Consider the following 17,456-nt stretch of genomic DNA (forward strand, 5'->3'; position numbering starts at 1 on the left):
ACGTATCTCAACGAAGAGATATAGATAGGACCCTGTCGGGACAGAGGATGACGCTCCACTAAAGAAACAGCACAGGGAAATTGGGTATGCGTCAACGACATAATGTCAGGCTTGGAAACCAGATTTTTCAAAGCCAATATTCTAGTCACTTATTTACATTTGAGTTGAAACCACACTGTTCCAATGTATATTAAATACTTATATATATATATTTCTTTTATTTTATTTTTTAGCATTGTATACCTTAGACATAATGTTAGCCTTTCTTTATTACTATTGTTGTAGTACTCTCTAGTACATTGTACTTTGTACATCCATGCATCTATCCCTCCGGGGAATGAACATGCAATAAAGTTTCATTTCATTTCATTAAACCTCATGGAGCAAAAAAATCCCAAAATTCTGACGAAAAACGGTCACTGGAAGGACCTGGGCTGATTTTTAGGGCACCACCAAGAAAATGAAGGACTAATCTTAGGCTTGTTTCTGCAGTTTTAAATGCCTTTAAGTATGAAATACTGATGTGCTATGTTTCAATATCATACAGATTGCCTTATTCATAATATTTTCCAGTTTTGTCACCCTAAAATTGCACTGGATGCCTTTAATGTCATTGCACCGAAAAACCTACTTATACCATGCGTAAATGTTCTGTTTCTGACTTGGGCGTACCTTTAAGTAAACTTTAAGGTGGGCTTGATAAAAAAAATAAAGGTTGAATTTCGTACAGGGTTTATTTCGAGTTCATTCTGTACCCTAAACTTCTCTAGGACTGTACACAAAACAGTTACTACTTTGCCGGATAATATGTATAATTATAACACAAGCAAAGCTTCGCAAAGATAATAAAAACTTCTCGCAATCCTCCTTTTTTACATTTTTCTGTTTCCTACTTATTTTGTCCCAGAAAAACCCCCGTTATGACAACCAAAGAGACGAAAAATGCGGCCAAAAGACATTTGTCTATCTTTTCAGCCAGGATTTTCCACTCTTTCTCTATCTTTTCTTTTTTTACATTTTTCTCTTTCCTACTTATTTTGTCCCAGAAAAACCCCCGTTATGACAACCAAAGAGACGAAAAATGCGACCAACAGACATTTGTCTATCTTTTCAGCCAGGATTTTCCACTCTTTCTCTATCTTTTCTTTCCTGGTCCTCCTGTCGTATTCCTCTCTGAGTTTACATTTTTCTCTTTTCTACTTATTTTGTCCAAGAAAAACTCCAGTTATGACAACCGAGGAGACGAAAAATGTGACCAACAGACATTTGTCTATCTTTTCAGCCAGGATTTTCCACTCTTTCTCAATTTTTTCTTTCCGGACTCTCCTGTCGTATTCCTCTCTGAGCTTACATTTTTCTCTTTTCTACTTATTTTGTCCAAGAAAAACTCCAGTTATGACAACCAGAGAGACGAAAAATGCGACCAACAGACATTTGTCTATCTTTTCAGCCAAGATTTTCCACTCTTTCTCTATCTTTTCTTTCCGGATCTTCCTGTCGTAGTCCTCTCTTAGCTGTTGCAGTATCCTTCTAGCTCTGCGGACAAGTTGCATTGTTGCCTTCACTCTGTCAGTCACAAACGATGCAGGCCTTTCCACACGCTCAATGTGTACGGGCGGGTTGAGTATCCTGACTTTCCTTCCCGTTCTCTCTACGTTTGGAGGCGGTGGGCCGAGACAGAAGATGCACCGCAGCCAACCGGGAACGGGCTGGGGGTCAAAGCCGGTCTTGAAATGTAGACTCAGAATGAAGATTGTCAGAGCAGACGATGCACTGACAAGAATAATGGTCGCTCCGAAAAATACGTCTGAAAAAAATAACGTTTGCTTTTAGTGTACACGGTTTGTGATAGTAGTAAAAACCTACGTTTTATGACAAGAAATTTTAATGCTAAACTATGGTTTAGTCTACATGTACTGCATGTGTATGATGTCTGTGTACTCTCTATGGACATACATATACGTACTGTGTGCGTATTGCTCACACCACTTATTCCTGACAGGAAAAGCTATCTGTCACCAAAAAGTCAAGACCATAGCATGTTCAGGACAAAAGATACAAAAACCGGAAGCCCTGCTGCAGTACCAAGGTCAGCCACCAGGAGGCCTATATTTGACCTTAACCTTTGTCTTCCTAAGGCCTACCAGCACACCAAATATCATCACAATCCATAAAGGCGTTATGAAGTTTGAAGTTATGCTGACTACAAATGTGCGGAAACACATGTACAAACACACACACAGACAGACACAGAAACACACGTGCACACACACACACACACACACACACACACACACACACACACACAGACAGAGAGAGATACCCCAAAAACAATACCTCAATTTTTCATGGAGGTAATAAAATAGTTTCTGTTATACTTACTCATCAGAGGGATGCTTGTACCAGAGTCTGGTAGATGCCCGTTCACCACTTGTAAAAACACGCTGAGAGTCAGCATTAGGGTGATACAAAGCGACAATCTACTACCCGCATGTGGGGGCAGCCAAAAGCCACACACAGCCATAAAGGCTAGGATCACGCTTGGGGACAGTATGTAGAATATGAAGTACGTTGACCGCCTTTTGAGGGTAATGGTGAAGGTTATGTCGTCCCATAGTACACCAGGACAGCAGGAGTATTCTACTTGATTGATTTTGTGGTCAAACGACAGGAGAGTCCATTCCCCGTTCTCAACGAACCGATTCGTGCGCCCCGTGTCCGAATAGTTGACTAGTTTCAGTGTGGTCTCGTCGTATTCCCAGGAGCCGAATTTCAAGAGGCATCTCTGCACGTCGAAGGGAAAGCGGGCGATGTCCAGGACACAGGTGCTGTGGATGGTGATCGGGTACGCCCAGTGCACTTCGCCGTTGCTTCGCACGATGGCGTTCGTGTCCGGTGTGTCGGACCAACCGTCTTCATGCTCTCTGCGTGAGCGACAAAACCGTTACCGATGATAGTGGGAACTAGAGTTCTAGGAACACATACCTTCGGCGAGTAAAAGCGTGCAGTATAATGCAAAGTGCTCCTGTACCATTCACACCATCTTAGGACGCGCGTGCCGCCTTGATACGGTTCAACGTAGTTATACGCAAAAGCGTTACTGATAATAGTGGAAAGATATAGAACTAGAAAGGTACAATTGCAAAGCAAATGCATAACGTTTACCTTCGCATATGGTCTGCTCTTTTAATTCTTACACAAACACATTCATATATATATATATATATATATATATATATATATGGTCAGACAGGAGTCTAAATCCCTCCTGCTATAAAATTGCAGCATGATGTAACCCAACACTAGTTGCACCCTATTTGTTTGGAGAAGAAGAAGAGGAAAAAGAAACAGAGCAAAAACAATGTTTTCCTTCGCAATATACAAAATACGTAGGCCATATAAAACTATATACGTTTCTGATGATAGTGGAAAGATATAAAAACATGCAACGAGCCGAAGCCATGCATACTTAGTACATAAATGCGTGCACAGAAGACACCCGGACCGATGTAGGAACAAGACCCTAGCATGCCAAGACCAGGGATATGAGAATACCAGTATAGTAGGACGTTGCGCTGCATTAACAAGGAAAGCCGCTAGGAGGTCCAAAATGGACCTCACCTTTTCATCAATAGCTTCTTACCGGAAACACGGACAACTAAACACACAGATACCTGTTGTAATTCACAAGGACTGGCCTCCATATTTCCTCACTCTTGAGGCTGATACTTGTAATGTTGCCGAAGTCAGCAGGGTTCCAAGTTAGGAAGTCGTCCCTCCACCTCTACAAAGAAAATGAAACAAGAACTCGAAAATTTCACAAATCTAAGTACTCAGAGTTGTGCATTTATTGTTTTATTCATTAGGCCACAGCAAGTAAATTGTATGGATGACATCCTCTGCAGACTCCAAATCTAATGCGAGCGGGCGAAAAAAAAAAGGCGGGCCGAAAAAAACAAGGTCCCTACATTTTTAAATTTTGACTCAATCATTGTACCAGTGGGAACATCACATATATACAGCCAACATCACATATCACTGCATCAAAGTAAGAAACAAAACATTAAATCAGAGCCTTTTCTTGTCTCCCCTCTTTATAGTTATCTGCCATCCACCTTCCGGCATGGCAACGGACATCTTTGCCCATTTTCGGCATGTTGACCACTGACAGAAGGCAACAAACTTTCTTTTTTTTCCAAAATCAGGCAAAAATTAATGCGCGCTGATGTCATCCATAAAAATTACTTTCTGTGGCCATATTGAGAATTTCTTGCTGTTTCTGTGCATATTCCACTGATACGTTCATTGACCATTTTGACCTCTAACTCTGTGTAGGACCTCTAAGGCTAACTTCCTGTCAGTCTGCGGTTACATCATCCCCCCACACCACTTCCCGTGTCTCTACTGTATTCAAATAAATACGGACACACAAACAAACAAACGGGAAACACACAGACTGTTATTCACGTTTTTGCATAACTTATAGGTTGACAGAAACGTCATGGTGAGACTGTTATTCACGTTTTGCATAACTTATAAGTTGACAGAAACGTCGTGGTGAGACTGTTATTCACGTTTTTGCATAACTTATACGTTGACAGAAACGTCGTGGTGAGACCGTAAACAACGTACCTGCCAAAGCCAGAAGTTGATGGTGATGACTTGCCTCTGAGCATCCTGCAAATTGCAATAACAACAAGTAAAATCTGAGATTTTATACCTCCGGGCTTTTTATTGTATATTTTTATATAGGGTTTTAAACAAAGAATTTGTCGAGACCGGACACCCCTCTGTGTGAGGGGTCATATACGTGGACCAGACCGAGAATAGCTTAAACACGCCAAAGGTCAACGGTCGCGACCACTTTCGCGCTCAAAGGGGTGTTCTGGGGCCACCAAAAGGCACCATTTTCACGCCCGAAAACACATATACAATAAAAACAAAAGAACGTGCATCATCTGCAGCCCAATAGCAAAACATATACCGAATCTCAAAAGAATCCGTCCACCCAAACGCGAGAAACAGCTGCGAACATGAAAATCTAAATCTCTCACAAAACCCTTCCGCGGAAGGGTGTCTCCTCCCCCGGAGGTAATGAGCTTTATTGCATATTATCATATGGCCAGAAGGCGTCGACCAATCAGGTCGACCATTGGTTATCAATGTCACGTGGTCACCGCAGATGATTGCTTAGATGATCTGTTTTTCTGTCCATGCCATCTTGTTTCACGTAATGTGAGAGATTTTTTCGGCAATGGTGGAATTTTATAAAGGAATTTTGTCAAATAATTGTGTCAGTTGGATAGGCTATATGATAATAACGTTAATGCCCCGCCTTATCCTCGGTGTATATGGTGAGATAATCCCTGGTCAGGTGTGATAACCACCTCATAAACCGCCTCGTTCGCTACGCTCGCTTGGTGGTTTATTCGGTGGTTATCACACCTGACCAGGGATTATCTCACCATATACACAGAGGATAAGGCGGGGCATTAACACTTTGTTTATGCCATACATGGGCAAAATACCCTACGTTTATAGATATCTGAAGTATAAGGGCAGGAGAAATAATTTTGAAGCATGCGTAGGCAAATTTAAGTATATTTTCAATAATGTCGTTGTTCCTAGATGTCAGACATACGTTTAACAGCCACACCTTGAAAAAAATGTCCTTCTAACGTCAATGTGGTGTGACCCAGATACATTCCTTTCGGAATTGGCGGAAAGGCGCGGCACAGTATGTGGTTCAACCGCATTGGTTTTGACTCACACTGTTACTAGATCTATATATAGCCATTCACTTACACTGTTGCTATACAAATACTGTTACTTATGAATGTGTAGCTAACGAAAGATGTGTATATACAATTTTTGGGTAGGGTGAGAGAGTAAAACGCACCCTTTGATGTGAATTTCACGGTGTAAAATTTAACACAGAGTCTAATGGTGGGCCTCTGTTTGCCAAGCATCAAACAAAAACAAAATAATATATGGTTCATGAAAAAAATTCAACTGTTCTCCAACTCAAAACGACATTAACTCACCAGAAATTTTCGACTGAATCGCTTTTTGACTTGGAGTACAGTTGAATTTTTTCCATGCATTTTACCAGCTCAGATGAACTTTCATGCTAATATATGGTTCCTACCACAAAATGTAGGCAGATCAAGACGATTGAAAGTAATTTTGTGTTGTACCAGTTTGATGATCTGTAACTGTGACACGTCCAATGATAATAAGACGGCTTGTGCTGGGTTCTGTAGAGGACGACCATCTTTCTGGTAGCCTGTCAGTATCCTGTCGGCCACTTCCTTCTCCGAAACACCAGTAACTGGGGATAGGGAACAGTAAACTGTCAGTAATCTGTCCGTTATTAGTCAGTAACATGTCTTGTAGTATCCTGTCGGCCACTTCCTTCTCCGAAACACCGGTAACTGGGCACAAGGAACAGTAAACTGTCAGTAATCTGTCAGTTATTAGTCAGTGACATGTCTGGTAGTATCCTGTTGGCTACTTCCTTCTCCGAAACACCGGTAACTGGGGATAGGGAACAGTAAACTGTCAGTAATCTGTCAGTTATTAGTCAGTAACATAGTAAACTGTCAGTAATCTCTCAGTTATTAGTCAGTAACATGTCTGGTAGTATCCTGTCAGCCACTTCCTTCTCCGAAACACCGGTAACTGGGGATAGGGAACAGTAAACTGTCAGTAATCTGTCAGTTATTAGTCAGTAACATGTCTTGTAGTATCCTGTCGGCCACTTCCTTCTCCGAAACACCGGTAACTGGGCACAAGGAACAGTAAACTGTCAGTAATCTGTCAGTTATTAGTCAGTGACATGTCTGGTAGTATCCTGTCGGCTACTTCCTTCTCCGAAACACCGGTAACTGGGGATAGGGAACAGTAAACTGTCAGTAATCTGTCAGTTATTAGTCAGTAACATAGTAAACTGTCAGTAATCTCTCAGTTATTAGTCAGTAACATGTCTGGTAGTATCCTGTCAGCCACTTCCTTCTCCGAAACACCGGTAACTGGGGATAGGGAACAGTAAACTGTCAGTAATCTGTCAGTTATTAGTCAGTAACATGTCTTGTAGTATCCTGTCGGCCACTTCCTTCTCCGAAACACCGGTAACTGGGCACAAGGAACAGTAAACTGTCAGTAATCTGTCAGTTATTAGTCAGTGACATGTCTGGTAGTATCCTGTTGGCTACTTCCTTCTCCGAAACACAGGTAACTGGGGATAGGGAACAGTAAACTGTCAGTAATCTGTCAGTTATTAGTCAGTAACATGTCTGGTAGTATCCTGTCAGCCACTTCCTTCTCCGAAACACCAGTAACTGGGTATAGGGAACAGTAAACTGTCAGTAATCTGTCAGTTATTAGTCAGTAACATGTCGGAAACATGTCAGTAACGTGTAAGTAACATCTCAGTAGCAATACTTGTGTGTAGAGAACAGTAAATTGTCAGTAAGCTGTCAGTTATTAGTCAGCAACACGTCTGTAACATGTCATTAACGTGTAAGTAACATCTCAGTAGCAATACTTGGGTGTCAATCTGTAGTTGCATATCTCTTTTATGAAGAGGAAGAAACTTTATTGCACGACAATTGTACAAGGTACGTCTACTGAGAAAGTACAAAAAAGAAAAGGGTATAGAATGAAAATTAACAACCTAATTGCTTAAAATCTAGAGATAATACTCTATACAATCAAGTATATGTGTTTGTATTTTTAAACGCGTCCTGAAAGATTAGTCACATAAATTGTCTGAAGGTTATCTTGAAGGCACCCAGTGCAGTTTTAGGGCTTGGAAACCCGATTTTTCAAAGCCAATTATTCTAGTTATTTATCTACTTACTGAGATGCAACTACACTATCCCAATGTATATTAACCCTCATGGAGCAAATTACCAAAATTCTGACGGAAAATGGTCACTAGAAGGGTCCTGGGATGACTTTTAGGGTACCACCCCGAAAATAAAAGACTGATCTTGGGGCTTGTTTCTGCAGTTTTAAAACCCCAAAGTATGAAATACTGATTCAAACGTGCTAATGTGAAGCAGTATGTCACAAAGATAACCTTATTCAGAATATTCCCAGTTTTGCTGCCCTGAAATCGCATTGGGTGCCTTTAATAAACATAAATTTAAAGTTAAAATGTCAGTTTGGAGGATCTTACCGGAGTAAGTGAGGGACGACAGAACAAACACGAAGACTGTAGAAGTAATTGATGTCATGATCAGTTTATAATCCTGAAAATATAAGGAACACAGATACCTGTATCTGTAAACGGAGAAACATAACATTGTGATTTGACCTGTATGTGGTAGGTACATTTTAGTGTGTATCCGAAGCTAGTATTGTACTAAGTACCTACTCCTTGGAGTCACCCAGGTGAAAAGTTAGACCAAAGTCGTTCAGATGAAAGCCTGGTATCCAGTCTTACGTGATTGGAGCTGTTGGGGTGTTCAGTCAGGCTGTGTCTTCGGGGGCTCTAATAGCTTCCCCCGCCCGGTGCAACAGGCCGTCTCGGTAGGAGTGTTACGCTAATAACAGATGGTATGCTTGGGGCTTTGGTTTGCCCCAACACGTTATCGTGGTAGGGCTATTCAATCTCCCATCGTGAAATACACACCGGGAAACCTAGCTGAGGCGGGCGGGACAGAGCTCCTTCAGCCCCGAGAAATACCCGACCCTACCACGTAAGACTGGATACCAGGTTGTTTAGATGGGTGTATAGTTCATCGTTGGAATACTGAGTACAGGGGTACAATATATCTCAAATATCTCTTAATGTTAGTTGAGTTTTCTCAGTGCAAGACAGGATTTAGGAGAGACCACTAATTCTAAGCACTTATTCTGGCTACCGCATTCCCTGTTCTGTGTTGGTAAATTTAGAGCCTCTTGTTGATTTATTATTATATTTCTTGATGTTTGTTGATTTTTCTCAGTGCAAGTAAGGATTTAGAAGAGACCACTAGTACTTCTAAGCACTTATTCTGGCTACTGTATTCCCTGTTCTGTGTTAGCAAATCTAGATCCCAATGTTTATTTAAGCGTTATTTTAATGATCGTTAGCGATTGTCTGTTTTCGTGGTTTATGACTGTTAGTACATTATGATCGATCAATATGAACGGTTTATCAATCAATCAATCAATCAATCAATCTTTATTCAATCAGCTAGCAGACGAGAGTCTGAATTGAGTTGTTTTTACAGTTCATAAAATCATACGTTAAACTATACTAATGATTTAAAAATTACATAATTTACACGATAATAACACAAACTCGCTAGAGAGCTATAATGCCTCTTTACGCAACAAGTAGAAGTAAAGGACAATGAGACAAGGCTACAAATTTGGCTATTGGCTTTGTTAAAGGTTTCATACAGTTAAATGATATGATACTTACCTGCTTTGACGTCTATGTATTTACTTAATTATGTATGTATATAAGTTGTACCATGTTATGATGAATATTTGTTTAGATTTATTAAGACTCTGAATCATGTATCCAAGTCTGATGTATACATTATGTGTTTTGTAGGAATTTGTTGACCCTTGAACCTCTCCCCTGCATGATGACCACAATGAAAAGCGGCCTGTTGGCCGAATTGTGTATTTTCATCAATAAATAAAGGCGCAAACAAACAAACTGCACTAATTAACTAACGTTTAACAGCTCAACAATGTAAGGAATGGGCGATTTTTTGTACCGTTCTGTACGGCAATATGGTGTGTCAAACTTATGTGCAAATTTCAACACTGTCGCACACATAGGGGCTGAATTGTGTTGTAACATGACAACATATTCAGTAAGAGACATATTCACATGTAAAAACACGTAGTGTAAGAACAGTCTATACAAAATTCTGCCGGTTTAACAGATACTGGTAAAAAGTAAAATTGATCGACAAGTTAAAAGACTTGTAAAAATATTCCATTTTGGTTATGATGTCGTTGTGTAGACGATATCTCCATTATTGTTATTGTTCAGATTCGAGTACACTACGTACACAGGCACCCGGCATTTTGACCTTCATACAAAGACATCCATTCATCCTACCTTGTTCAAGGTGACCTTGATCAAAGATCTCGCAAGCACAAGAATGGAACCACCAGAAAACCCTCCTTAAGATGGCACCAAACGCATCTCAAGAAACTGACGTCTACTTGTACGTAGTCGTAAAGATGTACAGCCATTTTTAAAAGTGGGTTCATGCCGTGAGACTGATTATAATATTCAGCGTGTGCCCCCAGACTTAACCCCCATGAGGCTAGGCCTTATTAGGCTTCAGCAAGTAAATTTTATGGATGACATCCTCCGCAGACTCCAAATCTAATGCAAGCGGGCAAAAAAATAAATTTCCTACATTTTGAAAATTTGACTCAATCATTGTACAAATGGTTTTGATTCAGTGGGAACATCACATATACACAGCCAGCATCACATATCACTGCATCAAAGTAAGAAACAAAACATTAAATCAGAGCATTTTCTTGTCTCCTCTCTTCATAGTTATCTGGCATCCACCTTCTGGCATGGCAACAGACATCTTTGCCCATTTTCGGCATGTTGACCACTGTCAGAAGGCAACAAAATTTCTTGGTTTTCTTCCCCCCAAATCAGGCGAAAATTAATGCTTGCGCTGATGTCATCCATAAAAATTACTTGCTGTGGCCTTATAAACAGATGCGCCTTCTTTTGAAATATCGTCAAACCTGTTTCCACGAATGTCTTGAGGCTATTGAAACCAACTCCCATTGCGCAAATTGTCACCCTATGACCTCTGATACAATCACTAGAGCGCAAAACTTTACAATCTGTCTGTGAACGTTTTCGTGAGGAAAAGTATTAGGGCGCAGCACATTCCAAAACGTTTGTATCAGTGCCTCACCTTACTGGCGATATTATTATAGCCTTTGGCGTTTGTCTCAAATCTAGTTTTCTTACAAAACAATAGAAGTAGTTAGAAAAGAGGGTAGGTGTGCCTGTACTGGGGGTAATCAGCTGGAAGAGTTGAGCTGAACATTTTGTCTGAGATTTTTTTCAACTCGGCGAAAGGTCGAGGTAAGTCTACTAATATTTTCACTGTTGTATCGTTGAATTATTCTTTTTTTCTACATGTGCGTATTTGTAGAAAAAGCAAGAAGTTGACCACTCTGTATTAGCTCAGTAACTAGAACACTTTGTATTAGCCTAGTATAGTACCCTTGTATGCTCCTTATGTAAGTATATCTAAGTCAAGTAGTGTATCTTTTGTCTCCACTTTTCTACATACGTTTGTTATGTGTCTGTTAAGTCTTGACCAATACCTAGTCCGTCGTGGCATGAATGTACAATAAAGGCATTTCATATTTCATATAACGTACGTTGCTCTAGTTTTCGAGACAGAAAAAAATCAGGGTCGCTTAGGGCGCAGGTAATATCAATTAGTGAGTGGGGCACATTAGCCAAGCAATTGGTGGTTTAGTATCAACATTGCTGTTTTAAAATCACCGTATCTGATCCATCCCTCTGTAATCGAATGGTCCCGGGTTCGAGTCCCCTTGGAAAAGGCACTTTACACGACTTTCCTCACTTAACCCAAGTGAAAATGAGTATTATCCTGTCATGTATTTGTACTCTGTGTTGGTGGCGGCATAAAATAACTCGAGTGTGTCGTCGCCATGTTTAATTATGAAATGTTGGAATAAAAAAATGATATATAACGTTTCAGATACATATACTTCACTTGTAATACGTAACTTGTATAATCAGGTATGTATACATACACGTAAAGCGTGTGTGTTCTTGCTGTAGATATTAATGGTGAAATTTCTGTTACAGATCTTTTCATTTCTGAGAGTCACAACAAAGAAAATACACCATGTTTTTCTGTATAACACTGGTGATGTTGCTGACTACGTTTAATAGTAAGTTGTCTATTTTAATAACTAGATCAGTTTCCTACGATTGTTGTTATGTAGTAGATGTCACTAATACGCTGTATCTTATGCAACTGTTGTGCAATAGAGTTTTATCATGGCCACCTACAACAGATCTAACACACATTACAGTCTTGACCTGCCATGTACTTGGACCACTTCTTGTGGGTGTAGTTCTAATGTATTGCTTCTAGACCGCATTAAGTCTTGTTTCAACACAATTCATACTACTTATTAGATATATTTGATAATTTTATTATTATGCTTGGCCTTCTATATTGATTGCCTATTCTGTGTATTTTTATACTTGTTGTCATTGACTATGTAAATTTTGATGTTGTATATGTGTTTTTGTATGGGGGAGGGCAACTTGTAAAGATGCGTATGCACCTGTTTTGCACTACCTTTCTCTTTGTGAAAAATCAAAATAAACTAGAAAAGTAACATTTGCAAAGCAAATGCATAATGTTTACCTTCGGACATGGTCTGCTCTGTTAATTCTTACCCAAACACATTCACGTATATGGTGACAGGAGTCTAAATCCCTCTTACTATGAAATTGCAACATTATGTAACCCAACACCAGTTACCATGGTGGCAGACGTTTACAAATCAGGTCATTGGCCAGGTCAGAGGTCACTGTTTGGAGAAGAAGAGGAAACTGAGCAAAAACAATATGTTTTCCTTCGGTAAACATAACAAATAAACAAATATTTACTCTTTTTCACAGTGACACAGGCAGTCACTGAATCCGAGCTGACACAGACTCTACTGAAAGATTACAGAAAGGACACCAGACCTGTTAAAGACCCGTCCACTGTTGTTAACGTCGTCATGAGTATCGTACTTGCACAGATCATAGAAGTGGTAAGAAATCACATTAATCACAATGCTTAATGTTTATTTGTGTTTACAATTAATAATTGTAAGAATAGTGCATGTTGCAAGCTTGTAGACACTTCAAACATGGTGTCAGCGGTGGGATTTTATAATTGTAAGAATAGTGCATTTTGCAAGCTTGTAGACACTTCAAACATGGTGTCAGCGGTGGGATTTTATAATTGTAAGAATAGTGCATTTTGCAAGCTTGTAGACACTTCAAAAATGGTGTCAGCGGTGGGATTTTATAATTGTAAGAATAGTGCATTTTGCAAGCTTGTAGACACTTCAAACATGGTGTCAGCGGTGGGATTTTATAATTGTAAGAATAGTGCATTTTGCAAGCTTGTAGACACTTCAAACATGGTGTCAGCGGTGGGATTTTATAATTGTAAGAATAGTGCATTTTGCAAGCTTGTAGACACTTCAAACTGGTGTCAGCGGTGGGATTGTATAATTGCAAGTGTTCTTTTTTTCTATCTGTCGTGTTGCAGGTTTGTTTGTTTTGTGTGTTGAGCACACGTAGTATTGTTTATGTTGCATTGCAGAGTATGATAATATTTGTAAATACTGTAACAATATAACCATGTGGTACCATGTTTAAGATCTCGGTTAAAAGCTCTAAGCTATAATTCTGTACACTATCACAAGCTACTTGTATATGTGAAGATGTACAATTATCTATTTCAGAATTCCAGAGAGCAAATTATGACTTCAAACTTGTGGATACGTTACGTGAGTCTACTACTTATACAACTTGTTAACATAGCAAATTTACCATCACTTTGCTTGTCATATGTAGTTACATGTGTTCTCAACGTGTTGCATAGCATATCCTGTACATTGTACACTGTTATAAAATCTATCAAAGCTATGTATGCTATAGATATATGGGTGTTACCCCAACTGTATGTTTATTATTATCATATTATATTACAATTATTATTATTATATTATATATTATTATTCTCTAAACACAGGCCTGGAGGGACGAGTATTTGACCTGGAACACCACACAATATGGCGGCATTGAGAGCATCCTCACGAACAGTGAGAACATATGGCGACCTGACATACTTGTCTATAACAGGTACATTGTAATATGTACATGTAGTGATGCGTACTAACGTGTTCTCTCTAATGTCAAAGGTTGTAGACAGTTGTCATTTTCCCATGTAAATAACTGATCTCCGCTGTTCTATTCCAGTACATTGTAGTGTAATGTATGCCGCCATGTTGGTGCCCCAATTACATTGCAATTAATCGTAGTTAAAGTGCTATTAAGCGTACACATAGTACATGTACTTGTGTATACTTTAGATATTCTCTTCTTTCAACTGTAGACATTCAATGTAGTTATCAGGGAATATTTAGATCCTCGACAACGTTTAAGCTAGCTGTGATTCTTGTAAAATGCAAATATGGACACCAAGATGGCGGCAGACACGGCTTTCAACTGTAGATATTCAATGTAGTTATTTCAGAGAATCTTTAGATCTTCGACAACGTTTATGGTAGCTGTGTTTTTTTTTCACTGAAATGCAAATATGGACACCAAGGTGGCGGCGACCACAGCGTCGATGTCATGTACTCTCAATCTCCAAGCAGATCATACGATGCATATGGCAAGGCAGAGGAGTGTCCATCAGCCAACGGAGGCTAATAGGGAGTCCTCCGACCAAAGGATACTGCCTTGCCACCGTATGATCTCCTTCGAGATTGAAAGAACATGACATCGACGCTGTGGCCGCCGCCATCTTGGTGTCCCTATTTGCATTTCAGTGCAAAAATCTATTTTCATTTACATTCTGTGCAGAATTCAGGACGAGGGCTGGTCAGCCACCCCCGATACGAACGCCATCTTGTTTTCCGACGGAAGAGTGAACTGGTACCACCCGGTCACTTTACGGTCCACCTGTCTGATGGACGTTGCACGCTTCCCTTACGACATCCAGAGATGCCCTCTAACTCTAGGTTTGTTTACTTGTTTGTTTGTTTTGGTTTAGTAGGATCCCAATTAAAGCACTCGTGCAATCTTCTACCAATATGATGATTTTAATACGATAAATCTCTTTTTCTCTTTTGGCTTGGCTTTCTGACGAAGATTCAAGGGCCTTATGAATTTATATGTAATAGGTATGTAATAACAATGGTAGCTGGTAAATATTACACTGTAATTCTTAAACACTTGATTTTTACATATTATACCGCCGTAATTTAGATATTACATAAAACTAACTAATGCTATATATTATGTTAATAGACGATAAAATTATAACTTGTTGCAGGCTCGTGGACGTACACCAATGATATGGTGGACATCGAAGCGAGAAATATCACCCAAGAAGACAGACAAGAATACATCGAGAATGGAGAATGGATCTTAGTATCCATCCGTGCCGGGAGAGGCGTGGCAGCCGGGTCCACAGGAAACTACACCACCTGGACCTGGACTATAGAAATCGCCAGAAGGGATCTGTACTACAACTACTACGTTGTGGCCACGAGTTTTATCCTGGTCATACTTGGACTGTTGACGTTCTGTGTGCCGGCGGATTCGGGGGAGAAACTGTCGCTCAGCATCGTCATGTTACTGTCACTGATAGTCTTCATGGAACTGGTCACAAATAGCCTGCCTGCGACGTCTACAAACATACCACTTATTGGTGAGTTGCGTTAAGAACATCATCTTTTCTTTACTCCTCATAAAAGAATAACATACTGCTTTCTACTATCGATAGAAACCTATTTCATTCCTGATTGCATTGTCAAGTTGAGGATTAACGAGCCAAACACCCTAAAGTAAAAAAAAAAGTTTGAAAATCTTGAATCAATGAATAAGAGATGAGATATGCATTATGCATTTTGCAAGCTTGTAGACGTAGGCACTTCAAACATGGTGTCAGTGGTGGGATTTTATAATTGTAAGAATAGTGCATTTTTCAAGCTTGTAGGCACTTCAAACATGGTGTCAGCGGTGGGATTTTATAATTGTAAGAATAGTGCATTTTGCAAGCTTGTAGGCACTTCAAACATGGTGTCAGTGGTAGGATTTTATAATTGTAAGAGTTTAAGTGTTTTCCTATCTGCCCTGCTGCAGGTCAGTTCTTTGGCGGAATGATCGTCCTAATCGCCTTGTCAGCCGCAATGACCATCTTCATCCTCGGCATCCACTACCGCGGTCCCCAGATCCGACCTGTCCCCAACTGGCTCCGGAAGCTATGTCGGCTGGACAGGATTAGCCAAGACAAGCCCTGGGTCCTTCTGGTATGTATCTGTATCTATATCTGTATAGACGGCACAACTGTCCTTTGGCGTAACACATCAGCTTTGCAGGCACGCGGCGCGGCGGCAGCTGGCTACATTACACCGAACGACTTGTTACACCTAACCCTTGAGCATCTAACTCTAAACATTGCTTAAATCTATCTAATGATATTTTTTAGAAACTTAAGATACTGTACTTGGTGACAGCGAGTTCCACTCTGCGATAGTTCTAAGAAAGAATGAGTTTTTGAACACCTTAATCCTTGATTGATAACTCTGGTACTTGAAGGCATGACTATTTCTTGTTCTTTTCTGAGCTGGTATGAGGTACTTAGAAGTTGGTACGTCCACCAGTTTATTAGTCATTTTGTACATCATGCGTAGTCTCGACATTTTTTGTCTGTTTTCCAGTGACACTCACTGTAGGTTTCTTTTTTTTACTGTAGGTCCTACAGAACCCCCATAACGGGCCCAGGTCCACCATAACGTCCGTCACCGACGAGGAGATTGAAGCTCTCCACAACGAGAACGAACATCTGGAGGGCATCGCGGACACCATGGACTACTTCCTGGCCAAATACGAGAAGAAAGACAGGAAGAGGGAGATGGAAGACGAGTGGCAGCTGCTGGCTATCATTTTTGACAGGTTCCTGCTCGTTGTGTTCTTCCTTATGTTGATCGCCGTGTCGCTCGCGCTGCTGGCTCCCGGAGGAAGGCCTCGCCCAGAAACGTGACCTGTGTGAATTGACGCCGAGTGTCGTGAGGAACCTCACGCCGTGCATTTACTCGTTTAAGATACCCCGTATATATCAAGTGGAATGCAATTTCAGGGCGGCAAAACTGGTAAATATTCTGAATGTAGCAATCTATATGGTATGAACACATACTGCCCCACATTAGCACATTTGAATTAGTATTTCGTACTACACTGGATGCCTTTAACATCATTAAATTTTCCCTACATTGTGCCGTAGATATTTGATTAAAAAAGAACCTCTTTGATTGTACTCAATGACAGCAAATAGCAAGTGGCATTTTGTTTGTTTGTTTGTTTGTTTGTTTGTTTGTTTGATTGATTGATTATTTAGTTTAGGATCTCCATATTTTGTATTTTGAATGTAAAGATTATAAAAGAAAGATGTTTCTAACTCCAAGTCTGTTGGGTGCGAAAGTAATTTGCTTTGCGTGAATATCATATCAATCAATTTAACTTTGTCTAATACGTATAGTCTGTTAGTTGAATATTGTATACGTATTTAATTAGAATATGTTGCTAGATTTTTGGCTGGGTCACGTTTTCTTATACTATTTACACCAAATGTCAGAGAAAGTTTGTTAGATTTTATTTTCAGCTAAGGAAATACAGGGTATAGCGGGGC

General features: G+C 40.0%; 2 protein-coding genes across 2 annotated transcripts; one reads left to right on the forward strand and one right to left on the reverse strand.

Moving 5' to 3' along the window:
- Positions 1–889: 889 nt before the first annotated feature.
- LOC109468342 (neuronal acetylcholine receptor subunit alpha-9-II-like) lies at positions 890–8,240 on the reverse strand. The gene is made up of 6 exons (XM_019766590.1): positions 8,183–8,240; positions 6,198–6,331; positions 3,675–3,784; positions 2,383–2,924; positions 1,389–1,807; positions 890–1,000 (listed from the first exon to the last, which is right to left on the reverse strand). Exons 1-6 carry the CDS (start codon positions 8,238–8,240, stop codon positions 890–892), a joined length of 1,374 nt encoding a protein of 457 aa, XP_019622149.1.
- A 4,069-nt stretch (positions 8,241–12,309) lies between these two features.
- Positions 12,310–16,974, forward strand: LOC109468343 (neuronal acetylcholine receptor subunit alpha-10-like). Its single transcript, XM_019766591.1, has 8 exons — positions 12,310–12,313; positions 12,662–12,798; positions 13,501–13,545; positions 13,791–13,900; positions 14,627–14,784; positions 15,099–15,476; positions 15,911–16,077; positions 16,524–16,974. Exons 1-8 carry the CDS (start codon positions 12,310–12,312, stop codon positions 16,809–16,811), a joined length of 1,287 nt encoding a protein of 428 aa, XP_019622150.1. The 3' UTR covers positions 16,812–16,974.
- The last annotated feature ends 482 nt before the right edge of the window (positions 16,975–17,456 follow it).

This window comes from Branchiostoma belcheri, unplaced genomic scaffold, assembly GCF_001625305.1.
Source record: "Branchiostoma belcheri isolate BF01 breed outbred unplaced genomic scaffold, Haploidv18h27 scaffold2, whole genome shotgun sequence".
NCBI classification, from domain to species: domain Eukaryota; kingdom Metazoa; phylum Chordata; class Leptocardii; order Amphioxiformes; family Branchiostomatidae; genus Branchiostoma; species Branchiostoma belcheri.